This window comes from Eucalyptus grandis, chromosome 5, assembly GCF_016545825.1.
Source record: "Eucalyptus grandis isolate ANBG69807.140 chromosome 5, ASM1654582v1, whole genome shotgun sequence".
Classification (NCBI taxonomy): Eukaryota; Viridiplantae; Streptophyta; class Magnoliopsida; order Myrtales; family Myrtaceae; genus Eucalyptus; species Eucalyptus grandis.
Window position 1 is genome coordinate 28684331 of NC_052616.1, and position 26028 is coordinate 28710358.

At 43.6% G+C, this 26028-nt stretch overlaps 2 protein-coding genes and 1 pseudogene across 2 annotated transcripts; 1 reads left to right on the forward strand and 2 right to left on the reverse strand.

Moving 5' to 3' along the window:
• Positions 1 to 2262: 2262 nt before the first annotated feature.
• Positions 2263 to 13239, reverse strand: LOC104443080 (annotated as a pseudogene).
• A 5852-nt stretch (positions 13240 to 19091) lies between these two features.
• LOC104441585 (chalcone synthase) lies at positions 19092 to 20990 on the forward strand. The gene is given in 3 exon segments (XM_010054736.3): positions 19092 to 19374; positions 19773 to 20552; positions 20555 to 20990. Coding segments are annotated over 3 exon segments (1179 nt in total). The 5' UTR covers positions 19092 to 19196; the 3' UTR covers positions 20776 to 20990.
• A 2835-nt stretch (positions 20991 to 23825) lies between these two features.
• LOC104441586 (cytochrome P450 76T24) lies at positions 23826 to 25296 on the reverse strand. Its single transcript, XM_039312586.1, is given in 4 exon segments — positions 23826 to 24147; positions 24149 to 24248; positions 24251 to 24623; positions 24939 to 25296. Coding segments are annotated over 4 exon segments (855 nt in total). The 5' UTR covers positions 25194 to 25296; the 3' UTR covers positions 23826 to 24020.
• Between the last annotated feature and the right edge of the window lie 732 nt (positions 25297 to 26028).

Sequence of the window (26028 nt, forward strand, 5' to 3'; positions counted from 1 at the left end):
TTTTTTTATGTCAACAACTTGAAATGCATTTAGCGAGAATATATATAACTTGAAATTGGCAATTGAGAGCAACTAAACCGGGAATTAAATCAACTTGTTATTTATAGACACTCGCCCTCATTTCTTTTTTTTTTTTTTTTTTTTGAAAGTGAAACGAAATTTGTAGTCAAAGTGAATATATCTTCAATAGAATTAGTTTCTTCTCCTTGGGAATGGGTTACATCCATGCATTACTGCTTTTGTATGGTCAATCTAGTAGATATGTGAATTATCATTTATCTATGCTCTCAAAAAGCATAATTTGAGAAAGTAGAGAGAAACGTGACAACATGTAAATTGAGAGTGTTGTCGTGTTTTAGAGTGAGAACCAAAATGACAATGCAAAATAGTTATATATGATGGAAATAAGGATCCAACAAGAATATAAATTTGTCTTATTCAGCCTCTAATCACCCAAACAAAAGCAAAATTTGTTTTTGGTTCAGCTTTTTTAGAATAAAATGATGGGAATATGGTAATCGTTCCATATGCCACCTCTACTATTTAGAGAACGAGCTAAGTGCGCAGCCCCTTTGCAGCCTGAAACCATTGGGCCAATAAGCCCATGTCGGTCTTTCTTGTGACTTTCCCCACAATATAACAATGATTTGCAGTAAATCAGTTACCTGCCTTTCATGTTGGAGAAACGGTTTGATATTATTGGAGATGTAGATTGATATGATCGTGATACCGATTCTGATTACGGAGTAATTGGTTTAGTCAATCCGTAATTGGTATGGTAAAATAGGAAAATGAATCTTGTATATTTTCCCCCGTTTTTCACCTTTCTTTCTAGCATTATAAATAAAGCGATGTACGTGTAAAAAAATCATAGTAATACAATTACAATTCCTCCAATACTTTGCCTCGGGTTTTGTTTTTTGATTTGTTGTTGCAATCCCAATCCTACAAAACAAATTAGCACTGTTGGTAGGAATTCACATTTTATGATACCATGCCAAACAAATTCCTTGGTTTCACCGAGGTAGCCAAGTCCGAGCCCATTAACTTATCTAGTCGAACCCACCTTCATTAAAAAAAGTTTTAAGTTAATAAGTTATGAGCTAATTATATCCAGGGTGGCTAAGTTCTAGACTTGAACCCTATACCTGACCTTGTTTCAACTGGTTGCCCTTTTTTGGATCATGTACTCTATCCTATTTGCACTGTACCCTATTTTGGAACCACCTTGTTTTTCCAGTCCTATTCTAAGGTCAACCCTATTTTCCATTGGAACCTATTTTGTAACCATTCAATATCCTATATGACTTCAAATTTTATATTAATACGTGATAAAATAATGTAATTCTCCTAATTTTTATTGAAACATTAAGCACATGTAATAAATAAATATATGAACTTTTTGACTAAATGAGATTAAGAATCCACATGCTAATTATCATAAACAAACATCATGAAGTAAAGCAAAAATCCTATGTGAAGGACGGTGCGACCATAAGTTGGTGATGGACGGTACGATCGTGAGCCGGCATAGGAGGGAAGTGAGCGAGGAAGAGGAATGACGAAAGATGAGTGCCGTGCTAGAGGAAAAACTTTCTAATGTTAGAAATCAAGGGAAAGAAAGATAGGTTTTGGACCTTTGGGCTTATAGAACCGGTTTCAAAACTGATCCGATCGATTCGGTTCCTAAGTGGGCATTCACTTGGACTCAGTTGTCAGACCAGTTCAAAGAGGTTCTAAATATTGGGAACCTGTTCTCGGACTAGTTTCAAGGGGAACTGGTTCCTAAACTTGTTTTCCAAGTGGGCCAATTCGGTTCCCGAACAGACTTGATCCAATTGCACACCTCTGACTATGATAGATTAACTGTTCTACATCGTATCAATTCTCTAGTGTGGAATTTCTCTAACATAACTGACACACATATCTTATAAAGCTCTATTACTATCAACTATCTCTTAAATTGATTTTCTTTTCCCACTTATTGTCTGTATCCTTGAACTCTAATACATAAGTTCATAAGTGAGAAAAAAAATTAAGAGAAAGATGAGCATATCTAATTGAAAAAGTCTTACAACTGGTTGATTAATGCTCAACCTTATTAAGAATGTACACAATGATTACAGCATTAATGATTAAGAAATTCCACATACGATTATTTAGATATCAATCACTCCAAACTCGAAACCGTCTTCCCAAAAGCAGGAAATAACATCACAAGAATGTCAATTAATTTCTTATCATATAGATTATTAAGTAATTTCATCCATGGGTCACTGTTGGCACGCTGTGAAGCACCATCGTCCCCACCATGAGGCCCGGCCCAAACCCAAAGAGGACGCCCCACTCCAACCCCTCGCCGGTCGTCGTGAGCCGACTTCCGCCGCATCTCATCGAGGATGAACGAGACACACGCACTCGAAATGTTCCCATACTCTCTAAGCACGTGCCTCACGGCTCGGAGTCCTACTTTTTCAGCCCTAGCTTGGCCTTAATTTGGTTGAGTATATGGCCAGGCCACCCGGATGAGGCACTCAAAAGATGGAGTTCCAGTCACCTATGCTGAGCGAATCGAACGCCTCCTTCAAGCTCTTCTTGATGTTGCTTGTGATCAAATGTGGGATCCTGTCAGATAACCCGAAGGTGAGGTCAACGTCGCGCAGTTGGCCCTCGATGGCGCCCTTGGAGTTTGGCAAGACGGTCTCCACAGTGCACACGAGTTGGAATATGGACTGCTCAGCAGGGATCTCCAGGTCGGACTTTATGATGAGCGCGGCCGCTCCGTCCCAAAAGATGGCCTGGCCAACAAGGTTGGCAAGGTTCTCAGCGGACGGGCCTCAGAAATGGTGACAGTGATCTCAGAGTAGACGACGAGGACGCAGGCACCGGCGTTGTTCTCAGAGTAGAGCATGACACGCTTGACTGAGGGGCTCAGACCGAGAAGGCGCATGAGCTGGTAGTCGGCGCTGGGCATGTCAACGCCGGAGGTGGAGCAGAAGATGATGTGGGTGATTTTGGACTTGGGTTGGCCTCATTCCTCGATGGCCTTCAACGCTGCCTCCTCGCCGAGCTTCGGGATGGTGTCGATGATTATGTGCTGGCGTGGATTGAGCGAAGGGGTGTCGTACGAGCAGATCTCGGGGTGTTTCTCCATAAGCTCCTAGGTCAAATGCATGTAGCGCTTGTGGATCATTGACTTGTCACCTGCGACGTTCCCTTAAGTTGATTTTACTTTCCAAGGACAACGTTGACATGCATGCCATGAAAGTAATTCCGAATTTGCACGGCTAGCTTACATATACTATACGACAATCTTTTTTCGACCATTCTAAGATTGTTAAGAATGATTGCAAATTCATCACGCAAAGAAGCAAATTGTAGTCATGCAATTTGTCCACAGTAAGATCCAAAAAGAAAGATAGTTAAGACTTTCTTAAAGGGAAAAGTGCCAAAAAGTCCTAAACCTTTTGCCTTTGTACCAATTTAGTCCTAAAACTTTTTCGGTGCCAATTCAGTCCTAAACCTTTTAAGTTGTGCCAATTCAGTCCTTTCCGGCAATTTTGATCGGATTTTGCTGACCGGACGCCGGCCGGGCGACGTGGCTGACCGGCGCCGACGTGGACAACTTTTAATAATATTTTAATATTTTAATATTTTTTATTTTTAAATATTTTTATATTATTTTTATTATTTTTGTCTTTTTCCTCCATCCGGTCGCCGGGTTCGGCGACCGGCCGAGGCGATCGCCGGCGAGGGCGAGGCCGGCGAGGCTCGACCTCGCCGATCCGGCGAGGGCGAGCCTCGCCCATGGCCGCCTCGCCGGATCCGGCCATGGGCGATGGGCGAGGCTCGCCTCGCCGGATCTCGGCGAGGTCGAGCCTTGCCTTGGCCCTCGCCCGACCTCGCCGGATCGGGCCATGGGCGAGGCTCGCCCTCGCCGGCCTCGCCGGATCCGGCGAGGCGAGCCTCGTCCATGGCCGGCGAGGGCCGGCGGGGCGAGCCTCGCCCATGGCCACCTCGCCGGATCTGGCCATGGGCGATGGGCGAGGCTCGCCTCGCCGGATCCGGCGAGGTCGAGCCTCGCCGGCCTCGCCCGACCTCGCCGAGATCGAGGCCATGGGTGAGGCTTGCCCTCGCCAGCCTCGCCCATGGCCGGCAAGGGCTGGCGAGGCTCGACCTTGCCAGATCCGGCGAGGGCGAGCCTCGCCCATGGCCGCCTCGCCGGATCCGGCCTTGGGCGATGAGCGATGTGACATCCCGATTTTTCTCAATTTTATTTTCAGTCAATTGAGTCGGGCAATTCATCCGTGCATGTAGTTCGTCTCTTAGAGTTGGCCACTCACGAGGGAACTAGTTTATTGAGTGAAGTAATTAAGGAATTTTACCGCGTCAGACTTAGGGACTGATCACCCTCGGGTTGGATGCAAGAAAATTTCCCCAAAAGCTACTCAATGGATTAGGCGAGCTGAAATCGCACCGGATTGAATTCAACCGTAAAAATTGGGATTGAACTTAGAAGTTGGAAGCCGGTCATGTCACATACCCTATTAGGAATCCTTGGATTAATTTATGGACTTTGATTTGGACTCAATTGGAAGAGAATTGATGGAAATTGAAGTAATTGGATGTGCAAGAACTTGGACCCCGGCGGAAAATGAAATCGAACCTATTGGACTAAAGTTGTGGAAGGTTTGGAGTTAGTGGATGATGATGTCACCAGTGATGTCATGGATGAGGCAAGATGGGCTAGGGTGGTGACAAGTGGAAGGTGGGGGATGAGGTCTTGGAAAGGTGGGATGTCACTTCCCTCTTGTCCCCATCATCTTCAACCTTTGAATTTGGAGGAGAGAGAGAGAGAGTGTGCGTGAGAACCAGCGGGAACCGAAGCTCTCCGTCCGCTCCTTCGCCGCTCGACCGTCGCCGCCGCCTCGCCCGCCGTTCGCCGGAGCTCGCGTCGCCGTCGCCGCTCGCCCGCGCGCGACCGCACGCCCTCCCGCGCTGAACCGCTCGCCTCCGTCTCCGCCGCGAGTCCCGCACCGTCGCAGCTCCAAGCCGTCCGCTGCTCGTCGTCGCCGAAGCTCCGTCGCCGCCGTCCGTCGCCGTAAGCCACTGCCCCGAGCCCTAGCTTCCTTCGCCGGTCATTCTCCGCCGTCTCTCCGCCCGTCCAGCCGCCGTCCGCCGCCCTTCGAAGCTCGGTTAGTGCTGGAAAAACCAGCAAGATCTAGTTCCTCCCGAGCTCGTTTTGGTCCCCTTCTAGTGCTCATTTGGTCTTGATCCGTGTAGGTTTGTCGTTGGCGTCGTCGTGCTCTTCGCCGGAGACCCGTCGGAAAGCGATTCCGGTGAGTTTACCTCACTAATCCGCGATTAGCGAGATAATGATGCCCTAAGTATGTTTAGCTTAAGTTGATTGAGATTAGGTGGATAGATTGGCTTAATTAGTTGTGGATTATATTAAGGTGATTGTTTAAGGTAAATGATGTTTAGTTTAATGGTTAAGTATGTTTATTTTTAAAATAAACCTTGATGTGACTTAAAGGAGTTTATTTATGATTTAAATAAATGCTTCGAAATTGTTGGATTATTTAATAATATATCTTTTTACGAAATTCATTAAAATATTATTTTTATATAAAAAAAAAATCGAAAATTTATTTTGACCCTAGTTGCTCAGAATTTCGTGCCGATCATTGCTGTGCTTGTAGAATTTGAAATTTATGATTGGTCATGGCGAATTGAATGTGATTTCGATTTATGAGGATTCTTTATAAAATCCTAAATGTGGAAATTGAGGAGCGGTTGACCGTGATATGCCACCTATTAGAGGTCGCGCCCGATGGGGCCGTGATATGCCACCTATTAGAGGTCGCGCCCGATGGGGCCGTGATATGCCACCTATTAGAGGTCGCGCCCAATGGGGCCGTGAATTGCCACCTGTTAAAGGTCGCGCCGAGTGGGGCCGTGATGCCACTGATTCTAATTTTGCCGAGTAGGGCCGTGATTGAGAGCAATGATTGATTTGCTAGAATGACATGAAATCGGCCGAGTCGATTGATCGCTGAGACGATCCAAGTGGTTGAATTGTTTTGATGATGTGATTGTGCCATGGTTGGTTGGTTATCATAATTGTACATGGTTGAATTATATAAATTGTGCTAACACAGCAGATGAGGGCTAAGCCGAGGTAAGTCTTCTATGTGTTGTGGCTAAGCTACTTGGGCGTATTTACTTTCTAATAGGGGTTTAGGATGGGTGAATTTGCTGAGACAAAGTGATGTAGAACAATATGCAAATGCCTTTCTGGAAACAATGGAGCGTCATAAGAGCGGGCGGTCCCACAAATCAAAGAGGATTGTGTGATCTTCAAGATTGCAAAAGGGATTACAATATTTGATTTACGAGTTTCCCTTTATTTATTATTAGATTTCAGATATTCTGGTTTATCTGAAATATTCTGGTTTATCAATATCGTTTCTTTAATTTGTTATTAGATTTTAGATTTTCTAGTTTATCAATATCTTTTCAAATTTGTTTCTAGATTTAAGTTATTTTGTTATTTTCTAGATGGCGACCTTCTTATAAATAGACGCCAAAGATATTGTAATCGGCACTTCATTATTCAAAATAAACACCATCTTTTGGAATTCTTTCCAAAGCATCGCTCTCTGCGTCATTTGGTATCGGCAGGTTTCTCCCGTGACGATGGCTAATAACGTTAATGTCAATCTCCCCGTAGCTGAAGGCCGCAGAAACGAGCCTATTACACGGGATGAGTTCAACCAATTTGCGGAGCAAACCGAACGGAGGTTTCAAGAATTACTTGTCGCCATCCAGCGTTTGTCTACCAACCCCATACCTGGTGTTCTTCTGGCTGAACATGATCAGGCAGCTCGCGACCCGGAAGTAGCTATGGAACGTGGGGCAAATCCCCGACAGAGGCGACAAGCCTATGTCGAGGACTCTGAAGGAGAAGAAGAGTTCCTGGATCGGCCTGTTCGTGGAGGCCATCGGAACCGGGGATATCGACGAGACCCCGAGCAATATCAACTTAAGGTTGACCTTCCGACCTTTAATGGCAATTTGAATATTGAAGACTTTTTGGATTGGCTTTGGGAAGTCGAGAAATTCTTTGATGCCATGGAGATTGAAGAGGATCGCCAAGTAAAATTGGTGGCATACAAATTGAAGGGCGGTGCCTCAGCGTGGTGGGAGCAAACGCAACTGACCCGACGTCGACAAGGAAAAGCTCCCATCCGAACATGGAATCGGATGAAGGAAATGTTGAAGGTTCGGTTCCTCCCAACCGATTATGAGCAATTATTATTTCAACAATTTCAAAATTGTAAGCAGCTAAGCCGATCAGTCCAAGCTTACACGGAGGAGTTTCTCCGACTTTCCGCCCGTAACAACCTGGCTGAGTCGGAGGCACAACAGACTGCGAGGTACATTAATGGTTTGCGACTTAATATTCAAGATCGTGTTTCGCTACATCGTTTGTTCTCTCGTTGAGGATGCTCAAGAGATGGCCCGAAAGGTTGAGATGCAATTAGAGAGAACTAGCCCCATTAATCGGGCTAACAATTATTCCGCTCGAGGATTATCGGAAAGGGGAGACAACTAGATGTTTGAGAATCCTCCAACCAGCAAACCAACACTATGAACCAAACTCCGGGAAGTAGTACTGGGTGCGCAAGGAACCGATCATCGCAAACAACCGTAACGCCAATCGTCAGTGCCCGAACCCATATGCTAAGCCACCACCAATCAAATGCTACAAGTGTAACGAAGTAGGACATCGTTCGAGTGATTGTCCACGGCGGAAGATGGCCAATGTTGTTGTGCACGACGATGACATTTACGAAGATGACTGGATTGATGAGGAAGAAGTGGAGGATGAGGAGGGCGAGCATGTCAATTGCGTTGTTAGGAGACTATTGCTCGCTCCGCGAAGAGAAGACACGCAGCGGAATAGTCTTTTTCGTGCCCGTTGTACCGTCAACGGCAAAGTTTGCGATGTCATCATCGATAGCGGAAGTTGTGAGAACATAGTGTCCAAGGCTTTGGTGGACCATCTACAACTAAAGACAGAGTTACATCCCTCCCCTTATACAATCGGGTGGATTCGTAAAGGGGCCGAACTCAAGGTGACGCGGTATGTCATTTACCTATTTCAATTGGAAAGTCCTATAAGGACACCATAATTTGTGATGTAGTGGAGATGGATGCATGTCATGTCCTATTGGGCGACCATGGCAATACGATGTTGATATCACTCATAGAGCTCGTGAGAACACATATTCTTTTTGTGTGGAAAAAGACGAAAATTATTTTGAAGCCGATGAGTAACACTCCCCGGCCCCAAAGAAGCAAAGTGCAGGAATTATGCTAAACGTTCGTAAACGTGAGGGCATGTATATGATTGTGGAGAAAGGTAATCAAGAAGCCATTATTCCAATTCCGGTGGCTCTTCAGCCCTTATTGAGGGCATTCAGCGATGTTATTCCGGAGGATCTACCTGTTGGATTACCACCCTTGAGGGATATCCAACATGAAATTGACTTTCTTCCAGGAGCAAGCCTCCCTAATTTGCCGCACTACCGGATGAATCCGAAGGAGAACCAGATTTTGCAAGACCAAGTGGGAGAGCTGCTTCGAAAGGGCTTCTTGCGCGAAAGCATGAGCCCTTGTGCAGTACCCGCACTCCTCACTCCGAAGAAAGATGGAAGCATGCGTATGTGCGTTGATAGCCGGGCAATTAATCGGATTACTGTCAAGTACCGATTCCCAATCCCTCGCTTGGATGACATGCTCGACCGGCTTGCGGGATCAAAGGTCTTTACAAAGATTGATCTACGTAGCGGATACCACCAAGTACGCATCCGCCCCGGCGATGAATGGAAAACGGCCTTTAAAACAAGTGAAGGTTTGTATGAATGGCTTGTCATGCCGTTTGGCCTCACGAACGCGCCTAGCACCTTCATGCGTTTGATGACTCAAGTTCTTAAACCTTTTATTGGCAAATTTGTGGTGGTCTACTTTGATGACATTCTCATATATAGTCCCGATGACCAACAACATATGGAGCATCTAAGGGACGTCTTATCGGCCTTGCAGACGAACCAATTGTACATTAATTTGAAGAAGTGTAGCTTCATGACTGATCGACTTCGCTTCTTGGGATATATTGTCGGAGCAGAAGGCCTTCAAGTTGATGCAGAAAAGGTAGCTACCATCCGCGACTGGCCAACTCCCCAAACTGTTGGGGAGGCGCGTAGCTTCCACGGGCTTGCGACATTCTACCGACGCTTTATTCGGAATTTCAGTTCTATTATGGCTCCGATTACAGTGCTTGAAGAAAGGAAAATTTCATTGGGGTGAGAAGAAGCGAAGCCAGCTTTGCTCTCATCAAGGAAAAACTTTCCACGGCACCAATACGATGCTCCCGAATTTTGAAAAGGTATTCGAACTAGACTGTGATGCTTCTAGTGTAGGAATTGGTGCTGTTCTTTCCCGGAAGGTAAGCCTATTGCTTATTTTAGCGAGAAACTTAATGATGTTCGCAGCGATGGTCTACTTATGAGCAAGAGTACTTTGCTGTAGTACGAGCTATCAAGCATTGGCAGCCCTATCTTTATCAACATGAGTTTGTCCTTAACACCGACCATCGAGCACTCAAATATATTAAGAGCCAAAGACATCTAAATCGAATGCATGGACGATGGGTCTCCTTTTTGGAGCAATTCAATTTCGTGCTTCGACACAAGGCGGGCCACTTGAACAAAGTCGCTGATGCACTTAGCCGTCGTGCTGCAACACTTGTCACCATGCGCACTGACGTTGTGGGCTTTGACCACCTTTTTGCTCTTTATGCTGATGATGAAGATTTTCAGGAAATTTGGGAAAAATGTTTTGAGACAGTTCTCACGGTGACATGATCGTTCGGGACAAATTTTTATTCTTTGGCAACAGTTGTGCATTCCTCGAAGCTCTTTGCGGGAACAACTTATTCGAGAGCTGCATGGTGGCTCCCTTGGAGGACATTGTGGGCGAGATAAAACTGTTGCCTTAGTTGAGGAGCGATATTATTGGCCTCAATTGAAACGGGACGTTGGACGATTTGTGAGAAAGTGCTACATTTGTCGATCGCGAAAGGCCATTCTCGGGACACTTGGACTTTACACCCCTCTACCTATTCCTTCGGACCTTGGATAGACATTTCAATGGATTTCGTGTTGGGGCTTCCCCGAACCCAACGAGGTATGGATTCTGTTTTTGTGGTAGTGGACAGGTTTACAAAGATGGCACACTTTATCTCTTGCAAGAAGACTTCTGATGCTTCTCATGTAGCGAGTTTATTTTTTCGAGAAGTAGTTCGTTTGCATGGTGTTCCAAAAACTATCACCTCTGATCGTGATACCAAATTCCTTAGTCATTTTTGGAGGACCCTCTGGCGTTTATTTGGGACGGATTTGCAGTATAGCAGTTCCTTTCATCCTCAAACCGATGGGCAAACTGAAGTTGTCAATCGTACTATGGCGGATATTATTCGGTGTCTTTGTAGTGACATGCCAAAGCAATGGGACCGGTATCTTGCTCCTGCTGAGTTTGCTTTTAACAACACCGTCAACCGTTCCACGGGCAAGTCTCCGTTTGAGGTTATCTACGGGCGAACGCCACAACATACACTGGATCTCGTGCCTTTGCCCAAAGTCCCAGGATATAGTGTTGCGGCTGAAAACTTAGCAACAAAATTACAAGAGATACAAGAGGGTGTGAAGCAACAGCTAGAAGCTTCCACTACAGTTTACAAAGTTGCTGCAGATAAACATCGTCGCCTCAAGGTCTTTGCTGAGGGTGATGAAGTAATGGTCTACCTCCGCAAGGGTGAACGGTTTCTGTTGGTACATATAACAAGCTGAAGCACAAGAAAGTTGGTCCCTGTCGAATTGTGAAGAAAATCAATGATAATGCCTATGTTGTTGATCTTCCTAGTGACCTCAACATCTCCCCCGACATTCAATGTAGCGGACCTATTTGAGTATCATCCTCCGAGATACTCCTCTTTATCCTAATCATAACTCGGGTCGAGTTCTTCTGAAGTGGAGGAGACTGATGTAGAACAATATGCAAATGCCTTTCTGGAAACAATGGAGCGTCATAAGAGCGGGCGGTCCCACAAATCAAAGAGGATTGTGTGATCTTCAAGATTGCAAAAGGGATTACAATATTTGATTTACGAGTTTCCCTTTATTTATTATTAGATTTCAGATATTCTGGTTTATCTGAAATATTCTGGTTTATCAATATCGTTTCTTTAATTTGTTATTAGATTTTAGATTTTCTAGTTTATCAATATCTTTTCAAATTTGTTTCTAGATTTAAGTTATTTTGTTATTTTCTAGATGGCGACCTTCTTATAAATAGACGCCAAAGATATTGTAATCGGCACTTCATTATTCAAAATAAACACCATCTTTTGGAATTCTTTCCAAAGCATCGCTCTCTCTGCGTCACAAAGTCTCATCCCAGTTTGGGGAAAAATATTACAGGACCGTAGATGGCGGGACCCCCCGAGAAGAATGGCCTCCCAGTGCAGATTATCGAGCAGGTGCGCAGGGCCCCTGATCCTGGGAGCCATTGGGTCTATGAGCTAATCAGGGCTACCTTGTGGATCCAGGAGACTGAAGATGTTAGGGTGCCCCATAGGTATAGGGCTTGGTTCCGTTTTGGGGCCAATGATTTTAGGATTGGTCCGCTTGACAGTTTTGACATCCCCCTGGTTGTGATGGATGCTCTTCTAGGAGAGGGTGTGGCTGACCTTCCCGATAGTAGGGTGGATGACCCATCATCTCCGGACCCTGCGCCGTCAGACGTGGAGGATGTGGGATCGTCGAACGAGTCCAATTAGTAGTTACAGGACCGTTCTTCTTTTTGGTGGGCTGATCCTTGTTGTGTAGGCTAACCCTCTTTTGATGTGCATAGATTCTGACCCATTTTTGGTGTATAGGCCCTGGATCCGGTTGATGTATATAAGCCCTGGTTTGTTAATGATATATGAAAGTATGTTGTTTGATTTTGAGTTGATGTTCCTGCTGTCCTATCCCGTATGCTTTTGTAAGGGGTTTCTTAGTACGTTCCGCTTGCGCATTAAAAATAATAAAAATTGGGGTCGGCGACACTACCTGGGAATGTCGCATTTCCATGACCATGGCGGGTTGTACCGTGTCTCGGACTTCGGGGCGTGACAGGCGAGGCTCGCCTCGCCGGATCCGGCGAGGTCGAGCCTCGCCGGCCCTCGCCCGACCTCGCCCGGATCAGGCCATGGGTGAGGCTCGCCCACGCCAGCCTCGCCCATGGCCGCGAGGGCTCGCGAGGCTCGACCTCGCCGAGATCCGACGAGGGCAAGCCTCGCCCATGGCCGCCTCGCCGAGATCAGGCCATGGGCGAGGCTCACCCTCGCCAGCCTCGCCGGATCTAGCGAGGCGAGCCTCGCCCATGGCCGGTGAGGGCCGGCGAGGCTCGACCTCGCCAGATCCGGCGAGGGCGAGCCTCGCCCTCGCCGGCGGTCGCTTCGGGCTGGAGGAAAATATAAATAAATTAAAAAAAAAAAGAATATTAAAAGTATTTAAAAAATATTTAAAAAATAAAAAAATAAAAAAATAAAAAAATAAAAAAAATAAAAAATATTATTAAAAGTTGTCCACGTCAGCGCCGATCATGCCACGTTAGCCGGCCGGCGTCCAGTCAGCAAAATCCGGCTAAAATTGGCCGGAAAGGACTGAATTGGCACAACTTAAAAAGGTTTAGGACTGAATCGGCACCAAAAAAAGGTTTAGGACTAAATTGGCACAAAGGCAAAAGGTTTAGGACTTTTTTTGGCACTTTTCCCCTTTCTTAAAGGGTCTAATAGTCGAAACACAACATATATATATATATATATATATATATATATATATATATATATATATATATCACGAGAAAAAATAAACTACGAAGTTAGGATAAGGATACTCTAACACTTAAATATATATTTTGTAGCTAGGGCAATCTAGAGCGCGACTAACATATGCCGCTGAACTTCTGCTTGAGGGCCGTCATGTGCTCGCTCTTGGTCATGCAGAAGTAGTAGTCGGGGTACTTGACCTGGTACACACAATTTGTCGGGTTCGCCATCCCAATGGCGAGGATGGTGGCTGGCCCCTTGGCCCGCTGGTTCTCACGGATCTTCTCGATAGCACCCATCTATCTCAGACCTGCGTTCGAAACTTTTTCTCGTGTATTACGGATATAATGAAGTTCAAAGTGAAGCTGAGACTCTACAACTTGATCCGGCTGTGAACATTTGCAGCCCATTGCCTTGCCTTTTATAGATATGAAGTGGGCATGCTCACGCTGAGTTTTGAGGTAATTACGTTGAAAAAAAAAAAAGAAAATTCTTCCACGTGTAACTATTGGCTATGTTGATTTGATGGTTGGTATTGTATGCTTTAATTTTTTAATTAATTGATCAGTTAGGTGAGATTCATTTAAACGTCATCGGATGATGCGTAATCGAATTTTATAAACCTCTCTTTGTGATCCTAGAACTTCTTACTATCACTGGATGCACATGTTTTTTGGTCGGTAGGGTTTTGGTGGGACGATGATGACATGGAACAGATTGGCCATTTTTTCACAAGAAATTGGTTCAATGCTTAAGCAGGAAAGATGAGTCGCGAGGCATTATTATAATAGCCAACAGGAATCGCGAGAACATTAATAATCTAAGCATCGTGAAACATCTCGAAGAAGACCGATAGAGATCATTATTGACAATGGACTACCAAAATCAGAAAATTATTCAAAAAGTCTTAAACCTATTACACATTTCATAATTCAGTTATAAATATTTTCTTATCAATTAAATCATAAACCTTTTCATATTTATCCAATTGAGTCCATCCGATCAATGTGACAGAAATTCACTAATGTGGACGTCAACCGTTTCACGTGACATAACTGGCATTAACATGGATAATTTTTAATAATATTTTAATTTTTTTGTTAATTTTTTATTTCCTTTTTCCTTCTTTATTTATTTATTTATTTTTATTGTGGCCAACGAGAGTCATCAGGCTCTTGCTGGCCGCAAGCAAGGGTGTGTGAGAGGGAGCCCTTGAAAGCTTATTTGTTGGGAGTATATGGCAAAGGCTCAACCTTCACCTAAAGTGATCACCAAGAAGGAAGTTAAAATTTGAACTCATGACATATTGAGTTGGATCTACTTTCATTATGGGTGATTGAGTAAGGCCAGTCGAGTGGTGACCATTTGGCTTCCTATTCCAAAATTTTGGAACTAGCAACCGAACTAATAAGGACCAATCTAATTCCAGAATTGATTGATCTAGTTCGGTTCTTGAAACATGACTAAGCATAGATGTCCATGGTTTTTTTTTCTCTAAATGGTTTAAAAAGTAAAAAAAAAAAGATAGCAAGCCGTTTTCCTTTTAGATGGATGTGGACACCCTATTGGGAAAACTAAAAGTGAAAAAAATTAAGAAACATAAAAGCCCAAGTGTGAGATCCCACATGGATATGCAAGGATGAAGACAAGTTGCATTTTGCTTTTTAGGGATAAGTACATTGAAAATTCTATAACTTATCACAAAAATACAATTAAGTTCTAAAACTTTCAAAAGATGCAATCAAATCTTAAAACTTGTTAAATTGATGCAATCAAACTAACTCCATTTAACTTGATTTAGTCACCGCCGACCAAAGCAATGACGGCTAGAATTGATTTCTAAGCTATTGATCAATACCTTAAGTATTTTCTTAGTTTGCTTTAACACGACGATGCTATTTATAGATCAATATAAGATGGATCAATGGCGACGCAATGTATGTTTTCTTGTGTTTTGTCTAGCGATGAAAGTGTCACAAATTGTCCTCAACTTTTATCGGTATCTCACTCAGCTCGCCTTAGTTTTTAAACATGTAATTTGCACCTTTGAAATCGTACATATCAATCAGATCCCATCAACTAAAATACAGTGGAGAATTGCACTAATCTTAAAATACTAGCACTCGCAGCATGTTTCGAGCAAATCAGAGATATTCAAATCGGAGATAACGTTCTTATGCCGATTTATTGTTGATTTGTTTTCGTGATTATTACTCATTGAGAAGATTTGTGGCACCAGCATTATCTATTAAAGTATTGAAAGTGATAATGCCACGGGGTCGCCCCCTTTGTTTTCGTTTTGTACTTATCAAGCATCTTTCTTGCACATCTATTTCTTTCATAACAAAAAATCAGGTTTCTGCTACCATACCCGCATTCATAATGCATACAAAAGTTGTCACAAGTGGGTTGCACGATATATATATCAATTCATATAATTACTAAGTTTGAATTGTTAGAGATAATATAGGAAAATATCTCTTAATATCTCTAACACGAATGATTTAATTTGATAGGTCCTGTAAAATATGAGAAAGAGATTCCTTTTAGGTATGCATATTGTTCATAAAAAAAAAAAAATTGTATTGGGTCACACAAAAATACCAAGTGTGATCACTCTCTCTCTTTCTCTCACAATCTTCTATGCAGTCTCACAACATCTTAGCTCACCTCTGATCGTCAAGCCATCGCTAGAGTTGCCACAATGCCCTCTCTCACAATCTTCTATGCAGTCTCACAACATCTTAGCTCACCTTTGATCGTCAAGCCATCACTAGAGCTGCCACAATGCCCTCCACAGTACTGCTGCCATGCAAGAGAGAGAGAGAGAGAGAGAGAGAGAGAGAGAGAGAGAGAGAGAGAGAGAGAGAGAGCCTTTGCAGCGGAGGAGGAGGAGGTGGCAAAGATGACGGCGAAGGAGAGTCGATTGAGAACATTATCTATTAGTCTAACATTATCCTAGCCAAATGAAAAAGAAAAAAAAGGAAAAACCTTCCACTACCAAAAATAACAACAACAACAACAACAATAACCACACATTTGCAACCTTGCCTTGCTTTCTTGTCACATTGTGTCACCTTGCGTTGGCTTGGTTTGCCTCACATCATTGCCCTTGTGTATGGCCAATGACCTCTGCTCGTCATTGCCAAGGTCTCAAAGACCAGTGAAAGAAAATAGGAAAAAATTTCAAAAAATTTAAAGAAATTACAAAAATTGTTTATGTTAGAACCGATTATATCACCTAGGATTGCTAGCGCTAATTAGATTGTCACATCATTAGTTTTTGGTCAAATTTGCAGGAAAGACTAAATTGACAAATTGTCAAAAGATTTAAAACTAAATTAGTTAAATTAAAAAGTTTATGATTAAATTGGTCGTTGCACAATGGATTTAGGAATTTTAAACAATTTTCTTAGATATAAATAGTCTCACCGTTTATTTGTAGGAATTGGATATGTTCTATTAATACGTAGATATTTCCATCGTAATACCACATGTGCAAATTGATAGCTGCTACCATCCACTCTATCATCCATCGCTATATCAATGGTGGATAAAGCCGCTTACGGAAGCATAAATTACAGGTTCAACAAAATGATTATAATTTAGGTCAAATATTGTAAGGGGCGAGCTGTGAGGACCCTCGACCTTTAGGATCCACCACGCCGTACCTAGTCCTTGCGCATGTTTCATTGCGGAAGCGGGTATTGACTATCCCATCACAACTTAGATCAACGCAACCAAAATACTAACCAAACACTTTTATTCATTTATGTTTTTAGACGACTCCTGTCGGTACATATAGGCCAAAAAGTTCCTATTTTTGGTTAGACCAAAATTTGTTTGACCATCCTGTAGTCTATTTACATAGTCGTTTTCACATCACGTCTTGGTTGTCCAAAAATGATACCATCCTCCCTCGGGTCCTCCTCCTACTCGACCCCACTCAAACCGTCAACATAACATCCGAGAAATCAAGGTCCACTTGCTCCTCCTGATCCCAGGTGAGGTTTATGGGAGTGCCATAAAGCATGGTGGAAGACGCGGGTTGGAGTAGGCATGACTATGTCTCTGAAATATGATAGTCCCACAAGGGGTGATTATGATTACTTAGCATATGGAAGCCTGTCAGACCATATTACACAAGTCTACCGCTACTCAATCGATGACATTCTAAACATGCAATATAGAAAGATCCGGGCTAGGGCCTGCTAGAATTCTTGGGCTGAGCTTGATCTGGGCTTCAAGACTGGGCTGAAGAAGAAGGCCCAAAGAAGCTGTTGGTTCTGTGGATCACGTGGGCTGAAGGAGAGCCCAACCGTGGGCTGACTCGCTGGGATCCACGGTTGCTGAAGATGCCCACGTGATGATGGCCCGATGAAGTGAAGTCACGCAGGAGAGGAAACGGGCGGCCGAAATCGTGTGGCTTCGCTGGTCTTCGAGCTGGGGAATTCGGTAGCCTTCAGCTGGCGTCGAGCAAGGCTTCAACGGAGTGGAGTGTTGACCGAAGGAGAGAGGCGACGCGGACGAAGCGAGCAGCTTGCTGGGTCTTCGAGATTTGCTGGAATCAACGGCACTGAAGACGGGCAATTGACCGAGCAAAAGACACAAGCTGATGAAGACGCGGGCGAAGAATGGAGCTGCTTCGGGCTTTGCTCGGTTGAAGACACGTGCGTGGAGGAGCTTCGCTCGGTGGGTTTGCTGGATCAACAAATCGGTGAGGATGCTTCACTGGTTGACAGAACGTGTAGTAATTGCTGGACAGGGGAAGAAGCAGAAATTTCGGTGGTGTTGCAGCATTTATGGGGCAGAGAAAAAAGAGCATTCGGTGGACGTCTTCTAGACAGTGGGCTTGGGTCAATGAAAGGTTTCGTCGGTTGACTACCGAACACACATGGACGAGGATGGTAGCGAGAGAGAGAGACGGAGGGTCGGTGGATGGGCAGCTTCAAATGAAGAACAACAAAAAGGAAAAATGAAAGGAAACAAAACCAGAAGCAGAGAAGAGAGAGATGTTCGGTTTAAGGGGGGAGGGGGTGGTCGAAAGGAAAAGAGAGAGGACCGGTGGTAAGAGAGAGAGTGAGGGAGAGGATAGAGATGAGGGAGAGATGGAGGCCCCTTGGCCTTATTTTTCCAAACTTGATCCCCAAGGTTCATTCTAGGTCAAGCATATATCCTTGGCTCACATTGAACCACACTTGCACTATTCACAGCCTCTTGAAATAGTCCAAAGACCATAAGAAACGAGGCATTACCGTGTCGACTTTCTTAGAATTTATTATTGATGAGTTTTTCTTGTCCCAAGCTAGAGACATCAGTCATCATTGACTGTCTTTTCTGTAACGACCCCTCACCAACTGTGAAGAGGGCCGACAAGCAGCACGTGATCTTATACGGCATAGGGACAATGGTGAGAGGGTTGCTAAGCCTCTTGCTATAACGATCCTCACCAACTGCAGAGAGGGCTGACAAGCCCTCGCCCAAGTCTACCCAATGCAGCCTCAGCGTAGTGAGGGCTACAATCCCCCTCACCTAAGTTTTCCTTTCTTTTTCCCTTCTTTTTTTGTGTGTTTTTTTTTTTTTTTTTTTAAGTTTGCTTAATTTTTTTTTTTTGGATAATTTTCACGGTTGATTGGTGGTCCATTGTCAATCTACCTATCGGTCTTATTCAAGATATTTCATGATGCTTACATTATTATTCAAGATAATAATAAGTCCTCATGAATGATACTAATAAGAATGTCTCGCGACTTAACTTTTCTGTTTAAGCATTGAGCTCAATCTCTTGGGAAAATGACCAATTTGTTCCTCATCTGGTCCCACCAAACACCACCGATCGAACAAAACTTCTGCATCCATTGATAATTAGAGGTTCTGAGATCACAATGAAAGATTTATTACGCACGATCCGGTGACTTTTAAATGTATCTCACCTAATTGATTAATTAAATAAAAAAAATAAAGCATACAAAACCAACCATCAAATCAACATAGTCAATCACGTGGAAGATTTTCTTTCGACGAGCCTTTACATTAAATTTAGTCAATAATTATGCATGGAACGTCAGTGCCTCGAAAAAAAAACGAAGTTCCAGCTTGCCCACCTCGCATCTATAACACGCAAGGCAATGGGCTGCAAAAGTTCACAGCCGAACAAAGTTGTGGTGTCTCAACTTCACTTTGAACTTCAATCTATCCACAATACAAAAAGGGGTTACATTGAAGCTCCAAAGTTTCGAACGCAGGTCTGAGATAGATGGGTGCCGTCGAGAAGATCCGTGAGAACCAGCGGGCCAAGGGGCCGGCGACCATCCTCGCTATTGGGACGGCGAATCCGGCTAACTGTGTGTACCAGGCCGAGTACCCACACTACTACTTCCGCATGACGAAGAGCGAGCACATGACGGCCCTCAAGCAAAAGTTCATCCGCATATGTGAGCCACACTCTAGATTGCCCTAGCTACAAAATATATATTCAAGTTTAGAGTATCCTTATCCTAGCTTCACAGTTTATTTTTTCTCTTGAAATATATATTATGTGTTTTGCTTATTACACCCTTTAAGAAAGTCTAACTATCTTTCTTTTTGGATCTTATTGGTGGACAAATTGCATTACCATAGTTTGCTTCGTTTCGTAATGAATCTGCAATCATTCTTAACAATCTTAGAATGGTTGAAAGAAAAGGTTATCAAGTAGTACATGTTAGCTACCCATGCAAATTCTTTATTACTACATGCCCAAAAAAAAAAAAAAAAAAAAATATGAACAAAGAAAATCTCCAATGCACGCATGTCAACGTTGTTCTTGGAAAGTAAAATGGGAACGTCGCAGGTGACAAGTCAATGATCCACAAGCGTTACATGCACTTGACCGAGGAGCTCATGGAGAAACACCCCGAGATCTGCTCGTACGACGACCCTTCGCTCAACCCACGCCAGGACATAATCATCGACACCATCCCAAAGCTCGGCGAGGAGGCGGCGTTGAAGGCCATCAAGGAATGGGGCCAGCCCAAGTCCAAGATCACCCACATAGTCTTCTGCTCGACCTCCGGCGTCGACATGCCTGGCGCCGACTACCAGCTCATGCGCCTTCTCGGCCTCAGCCCCTCCGTCAAGCGGGTCATGCTCTACCACCAGGGCTGCTTTGCTGGTGGCACCGTCCTCCGTGTTGCGAAGGACCTTGCCGAGAACAATGCCGGCGCTCGCGTCCTCGTCGTCTGCTCTGAGATCACTGTCACCACCTTCCGAGGCCCGTCTGCTGAGAACCTTGCCAACCTTGTCGGCCAGGCCATATTTGGGGACGGAGCGGCTGCGCTCATCATAGGGTCCGATCCAGAGATCCCTGCTGAGCGGCCCATATTCCAACTCGTGTGGACGGCGGAGACCGTTTTGCCAAACTCCGAGGGCGCCATCGAGGGTCAACTGCGCGACGTTGGCCTCACCTTCGGGTTATCCGACAGGGTCCCCCATTTGATCGCAGACCACATCGAGAAGAGCTTGAAAGAGGCGTTCGATTCGCTCGGCATAAGTGACTGGAACTCCATCTTTTGGGTGCCTCATCCGGGTGGCCCGGCCATACTCAATCAAATCGAGGCCAAGCTGGGATTGAAAAGGAGAGGCTCCGAGCCGTGAGGCACGTCCTCAGAGAGTACGGGAACATGTCGAGCGCGTGCGTCTCGTTCATCCTCGATGAGATGCGAAGGAAGTCGGCGGAGGAAGGGCTTGCTACCCCCGGCGAGGGGTTGGAGTGGGGCGTCCTCTTCGGTTTTGGGCCAGGCCTCACGGTGGAGACGGTGGTTCTTCACAGCGTGCCAACAGTGACCCATGGGTGAAAGTAATTAATAATACATATGATATAATTCCATATATCGATATTGTTGTAATGTTATTTCCTGCTATATAATAGTAGGAAGAAGTTTAGAGTGATTGATATCTAAATAATCGTCTGTGGCATTTCTTCTCCAGTAATATTGTAATGATTGTGTGCTTTCTTAATAAGGCTGAGCATTAATCAGCCCGTTGTGAAACTTTGTCAATTAGATATGCTTATCCTTCTTTTAATTTTTTTCTTTCCCACTTATGGACTTGTGTGTTGGAGTTTTAAGGATATAAACGATCAACGGAAAAGAAAATCGATCCAAGAGATAGTTGACATTGACAAGGCTTCGCAGGCAAATTGCTGCACAAATAAGCGTGTGATTTGACCTACACTCGCAGGAAGAACAAAATAAATTTCAACATTTATCAAGTGATATAATGAATATTATAATCATATTTTGATCACTCAAATACTTTTAATATTGATCAAACACCCCAATTATAAGTAGCCATTTCTTACGAAAAAGTATTTGAATCTTATTGAGAAATACACCAAATTTCATCATAAGATTTCACGGCTTTTAACACTCTTTTATTTACTCTAGGATGTAATGCCGAACACAAGTTGGCTTCATAATTTCATATCACGGTCAAGGCCTGAAAGACAAGATATGATGTGTGTATGTATAACCTAAAAATGAAAGTGCCTGACTTCAACTAAAAAACGAATTTACTTTTTCCATTAGTGGATTGGAAAAAGTCCAAACTTCGAACTTTCTTTAAAACAGCATGCTTCCATTTGGGCGGCACTTCTTTATGCATTAATTCGGATCGAGTTTTGTACACATGCTCAAATTCAAGACATAGTTTTAATAAATCTTAATGTTGAAAGGGTGTTTGAACTTACTTATAATCATTTTGCTGAACCTGTAATATATGTTGTTACTCTTCCATAGTCCTATAAATCTCGACAGAATTCCATGAGTAGCTTCATCTACCATTGAGATAAGGAAAAATTAACCAAAATCATAAACCTAATTTTTCCAATTCAGTCATAAATTTTATTTTATTTTTGCCAATTTAGTACTAAACATTTTATAATTGTGCCAATTCAGTCCATCCAGCCATATTTGGCTAGCTGGCATTAACATGAACCTATGTTGATACCGGTGGACAATTTTTTAATAATATTGTATTTAAAAAAAAATCTCTCTTTTTTTCTTTTTCTCCTCTCTCCTTTTTCCCTTGCTTTGGCAAATAGCTAGAGGGGAGGGCCGGTCACTAGCTAATGCCGAGCTCGCCCTCCCCCAGCGACGGTGAGGCAGCTCCTCGATCCACTAGCTAAGCTAGGCCTACCTCGTTGGATTTGGGTGAGGTTGGCCTCGCTGTCCATTGGTGAGGCGAGCCCTTGCCAGATTCGATGGGTGCTCGCCTCGCTAGTGGTTTTAAGTGAGCTTGCCCTCGCCCAATGACAATGAGGTGAGCTCATCACTGGCTAGCGATTGGCCCTCCCCTCGTGCTTGTCAATGAAGTAAGAGGAAGAAGGGAGGAGGGGAAAAAAAAAAGGGCAAGAGAGAAAAAGAAAAAGAAAAAAGAGAAATTCAATAAGTTAAAATATTATTAAAAAATTGTCCACCAGCGCCAATTAGCCAAATTTTTTCGGATAGATTGAATTAACATAATTACACAAGGTAACAATAAGTTTAGGATCAAATTGGCCAAAAAAAAAGGTTTAGATTGAATTGGTATTGTAACAAGTTTAGGACTTTTTTGGCAATTTCACATTGATATAGTGGTGAACAAAAGGGTAGATGGTAGCAACTATCAATTTGTACATGTGATGGTATGGTGCTAATAATCATGTCTTAATAGAACATATGCAGTTGCTACCAATAAAAAGGTGAGACTATGACTATTTGGGAAATTGTCCAAAAAAATTCTCAATCTACTATATGGTGGCCAATTCAGTCATGCACTTTTCAATTTTGCCAATTTAAACTTAAACCTTTTGGCAATTGTTTTTTTTTTTTTTTTTGGGTCAAAGGTAAGAGATATATTGACTTTAAACCAAAAGAGCTATATATAGTTATACAGCAAAAACTCAGTCCCAAAAACTTGCACTCATGCAGACAACAAGTCAGAGCGAGTGAAAGAGGGCCAAGGTAAAAGAAACCAAGCCAAGGGCAAGGGAAGGAAAAAGGCCAAACAACGGCACAAAACCAGCAAGCCTAAACCAACACAAACAGCAAAGAGAAAGCACTACCAACAAAAGAAACGAAGCACAGCTTTAAGGTTGGTAAAGGGCCGTCTCGGAAGCCAAAAGAACCTCTGAGCAGGCAAGAGAAAGGAAGAAAGCCAACTAGAAAAAACCAGTCGACTAACAAGGTGATCGGCTTGCCAAAATGGAGGGGTTGAATGACCAACTTTGCAATAATCTCCTATTAGCCGCAGTGGGAGGGACTTGATGGAAAGACAAGGCTTTGTCCTTTATAACCTATTCAAGGCACCTTTTCATGGCCAAAAAGGAGGGAGGTCTAACCCGGAACAATATATTGTTACGCTCCTTCCAAGTGATGTTGCATAAAGCAGCAAATGCAAAGCGAGCAAAAGAAGAGCGGAAGGAGGGTCCTGAGAGAGATTTGATTGCCTAAAGCAAGTTTTCATTCCAAGATTTATTCCACCAACCATAATTAAATCTTGCGGCCCAAAAAGTAGTTAAGGCAGTAGGAATGGGGCATCCAAAAAACAAGTAATCAATTGAATCTGGCTGGTCGACAATGTCCCAAGCGGGCGCAGAAGGCATCCGAGCTGCCTAGCCAAAGAAAGCGATCATCTTCATCATTGAGTATTGTACCATATGGATGGGTTAGGTACAGAGTTTTGACAATTTGTTAATCTAGTCTTTATAGCCACTTTTGATGAAAAATCGATGAAGTGACGATCTAGTTAATGACAACCATCCTACGTGGCACAATTAGTCCTCACATGGACAATTCTTGCAATTTCTTTAAATTTTCTGAATTTTTTTCCTATTTTCCTTCACTTGTCGTTGAGACCTAATTTCACGTTACACAATTATTCATCCATGTCACCGCATATACTTGCATACACAAATACATCGTTTATGAAACTAAGTTCATCGAATTAATTTTAAACATATATGGAAGCAAAAGGACAATAGGACGAAAGTCCTTCTAGGTAAATTCCTACTATTATATCAATTTTAAGAAAACAATACTGAGATATAAACGTCTTTAAGTCACACCTCCATGGGAATAGCACAGAGAGGCGTTGCCTTTTGCAATGTGATCCCAAATTTCTCAGTCATGTCCATCTCTTCAGGCGTCACGCCCTCCTCAAGCTTCCAATCAAATGAGCGCAAGAGAGGCCAAAATCAAGTGCACCATCCTATAGGCCAAGGGCATCCCGGGGCATATCCTCCGTCCGCTCCCGAACGGGATGAGCTCGAAATCGCGGCCCTTGAATCAATCCACCCCAGGAACCGCTCCGGCATGAAGCTGTCTGGGTTTGACCATACGCCCGGGTCACGCCCCATGGCCCAGACGTTGACCAGCACCTGGGCGTGCCGGGGCAGTCGGAACCCGCCTATCTCCACGTCGCTCTCGGCCTTGTGTGGGATCAGGAAGGGAACCGGCGGGTGCAGCCTTAGAGTCTCCTTGACTATTGCTTGTAAGTAGGGGAGCCTCGTGATGCCTGGCTCTTGCAGCGTTCCTCCATCGCCACTGACGACTCGGTCGAGCTCTTCACGGGCTTGCGCGATCTTCTCTGGATTGTGCAGCAGCTCTGCCATCGCCCACTCCAGCGAGCTCGTGCTTGTGTCGACTCCCGCAATGAACAAGTCCTGGAAAAGGAATCGTGAGAGATAGCCAAGTGATTTTTGCTAAATAAATCATCATTTTTTGGAGCAAATTGAAGTTAATTGCCCAAAGTTGGTCAGTAACAAATTTGACAACAACAAGATATGGATAACATTACTTGCCAGCAACATGAAATCACAATTCCATATCAAAAGAAGTCATTAGACTAGTCTAAATACAGAGCTTCCTCTTCATAGTTCAAAATATATCGAACAATTATAAATACAGAGGACAGAAACTATTGAATAGCAGCATTTATAGGTCAGATCAATTCGCATATCCCTCAATAATGTACCGACCAGAAGCAAGCTCTTAATTTCGTGGCGACTCAATTCTCCACTCTCCTTTAAATTAATCAGAGAATCAAGCACGTCGTTGCTCGGTGAAGAGGCGACTGGTGAGGCCGTCGCTTGAGTCCTTTCTTCAATCATCCTGTCGAAGATGGCAAGCAATCTGCTGAAGTAACCCGAGATCCTCCGGCGTGCGCCCTGGGGGTCGAACCACCTGAGAGCTGGGAAGAAATCTGACACGTTGGGCTTTCCAGTCTCCTCCATCACGCCCCACACGAGGTCCCTGAACTCCTGGGAGGAGCCCTCGTCATGGTGTGCCAAGTCGACAGAAAAGAGCGTGCTCGAGATCAAGTTGAGCACCGTCGTGAAGGCGGTGTCGCGACCTACCTCGGGGGAGGGGAGCGGGTTTAAGTGTTGTGCAAAGGACGCCTGGCGCTGGCGTGATTAGGCGTGGGCTCTCGCCCCATACCCCGCGTGACGTTGGGATATTCTTAAGAAATTTTGCACAAAAGTCGTCGGCTAGCCATTGGGGTCGGCTAGAAACCAAGTGAGACATGGGAGCGTGCCTCACTTCCTACGCAACCAGAGTCTAGGATCGGGGACTTGATTACACTAATTGACTAATTAGTGCCCTTTCGATACCCTAATCTTGTTCATTTTAACAAAATGATTTTCATCGAGGCAGTTTAGATTGATTTCATACCTATCCACTAACATAGGAGGTGAGCATGCAAGTGCACAATCAATAAAGTAATAATTATACCTACCAAGCTCCTATTTGCCCTAAAATTAAACACGTGCAAATTAAACATAAAACACGCAAATTAAACATCGATAAAAACAACATATAAGAAAATAAAGGCTTAATCACACTAAAGCGGCAATACACAGCAATTCCTAACCAAACCCTATCATTTTTGGATTTTCGAAATTTTTAATTTAATTTAATTTTTATTTTATTTTTTTTAAATACTTTTAACTAAAATTAAAAAAAGCGAAATTTTTAATGTTTTCTGAGTTTTTGAAATTCCAGAAAAAAATTTGAATTTTTATCATTTTTTTGAAATTTTTGATTTTTTGATTTTTTTTTTTTTTGATT